Source organism: Mus pahari, chromosome 2 (assembly GCF_900095145.1).
Source record: "Mus pahari chromosome 2, PAHARI_EIJ_v1.1, whole genome shotgun sequence".
NCBI lineage: Eukaryota > Metazoa > Chordata > Mammalia > Rodentia > Muridae > Mus > Mus pahari.
This window is the reverse complement of record NC_034591.1, coordinates 135893020-135894796: the sequence shown is the minus strand read 5'-3', so window position 1 is coordinate 135894796 and position 1777 is coordinate 135893020. Positions and strand designations below refer to the sequence as shown.

Here is a 1777-nt window from a genome sequence, read left to right as displayed (position 1 = left end):
TGAACTCAGAAATTCGCCTGCCTCTGCCTCCCGAGTGCTGGGATTAAAGGCATGTGTCACCACTGCCTGGCTAAAGGTAGTTTTAATACAGATTTAAATATGAACATTAATGTAGGAGAGAGAGTTCTCATAGTGGCACACTCCTGTCATCCCAGCACTTAGTAGCCTGAGGCAGGAAGATCGACATAAATCTGAGGTCTGCTGGGCTCTCTGTTATGTGGTATGTGAAGAGAAAGTCTCTGAGGTGCCTGACTAAGTCATATGGAAGCTTTATCCACTGCTTCCAGTTTGTTGGAGTTTTTAAAGGCAGTTGTGCATGTATACAGAAAGGCAGTGTGGACATGAAGGTCTTGTTTACAGAAAGGGAAAGAGAGCAGTTAAGTGGTCAGGAAGTTCCCATAGCCTTAGGTCATAGACTGAGTGTGTAGAGTTCATGGCTGGTCTAGAGATAGTTTACTAGGAATTTATGGTGAATTTATGGTGATCTGAGTGAGCAGAGACCAGTGTTTCCAAGATGGATTTATCACTTAAAGTATTCTTAGGAATATTTTCACAAGACAGCATAACTATAGTTCAGTAGCCCATAAATGTACAAATCTGGAACTATACAGGGAATGAAATTTTGTTTAGTGCAGGGTTTTGTTGTTGTTACTGTATGCGTGAGTATGTGTGTGTATGTGTGTGATCGACTGTATGGGTGTGTTGTATAGTTGGAAGGAGGCAAGGGGAAACAGTAAATGCATGCCCTGGAGGAGATGTGGGTTTCTCAAGAGAAAATAAATAACCTCTCTCACTTTAAAATCATTATTTTCTCTCTTTCTTTTTTTCCTTCCTTCTTCCCTTCCTCCCTCCCTCCCTCCCTCATTTATTTATTTATTTATTTTGAGATTTATTTATTTATTTGATATATATGAGTACACTGTAGCTGTACAGATGGTTGTGAACCATCATGTGGTTGCTGGAAATTGAACTCTGGACCTCTGCTCGCTTGACCCTGTTCACTCCGGCCCCTAAAATCAATATTTCCTAATTGAACATTCTAGAATGCTTCTGGCAACCTTTTTAGATCATATGCTAAGCCCTATCTAATAAACCCATTCATTCTACAGTAAGAATTCCCATTCGTTTTGTCTTTTGTTTTGCTACAAGGCCTCCTCACGCACGCAGCCCTGGCTGGTCAGGTACTTGCTGTGTAGACCAGGCTGCTCTGAAACTTAACAGATCCTCCTGCTTCTGCCTCCTGAGCACTGACGTGCCTGGCGAGGGTTGACTTTGTGATTGGCCTGAGGACTATAGAGAGAGTGTCACAGGGACATTTGACATCAGTATTGGGTTATGTTCATTTATTTAGTGCATGTGTTCTAAAATCTAGGAAAATAATAAACCATTATCTTACTTCTGGGTCATGTATGTCATTAGGAAAGTTCCTATCCCTACCAGGGGAGCAGTCCATTGACTTAAAATTATTTCTGACTGGGTGTGGTGGCGCACGTCTTTAATCCCATCACTCGGGAGGCAGAGGCAGGCAGATTTCTGAGTTCAAGGCTAGCCTGGTCTACAAAGTGAGTTCCAGGACAGCCAGGTCTATACAGAGAAACACTGTCTCAAAAACCAAGCTGGGAGGAAGCTGAGGTGGGGACTGGTACAATGGCTTAGCAGTTAGGAACACAGGACGTAGGTTCAATTCCCACATGACAACTGACAACTTCCTGTAACTCCGATGCCTTCTTCTTTTTTTTTCTTTTTTTCCATTATTATTATTATTATTATTATTATT

At 41.8% G+C, this 1777-nt stretch overlaps 1 protein-coding gene across 1 annotated transcript in view; it reads left to right on the top strand.

Annotated features, from left to right (window-relative positions):
- Positions 1–1777, top strand: part of Ccdc77 (coiled-coil domain containing 77) — a 32067-nt gene that overhangs the window by 20271 nt on the left and 10019 nt on the right. Inside the window, exon 7 of the mRNA XM_029535294.1 lies at positions 1150–1181. Within this exon, the coding sequence (XP_029391154.1) occupies positions 1150–1181 (32 nt within the window). The remainder of the gene's footprint in view (positions 1–1149; positions 1182–1777) is intronic.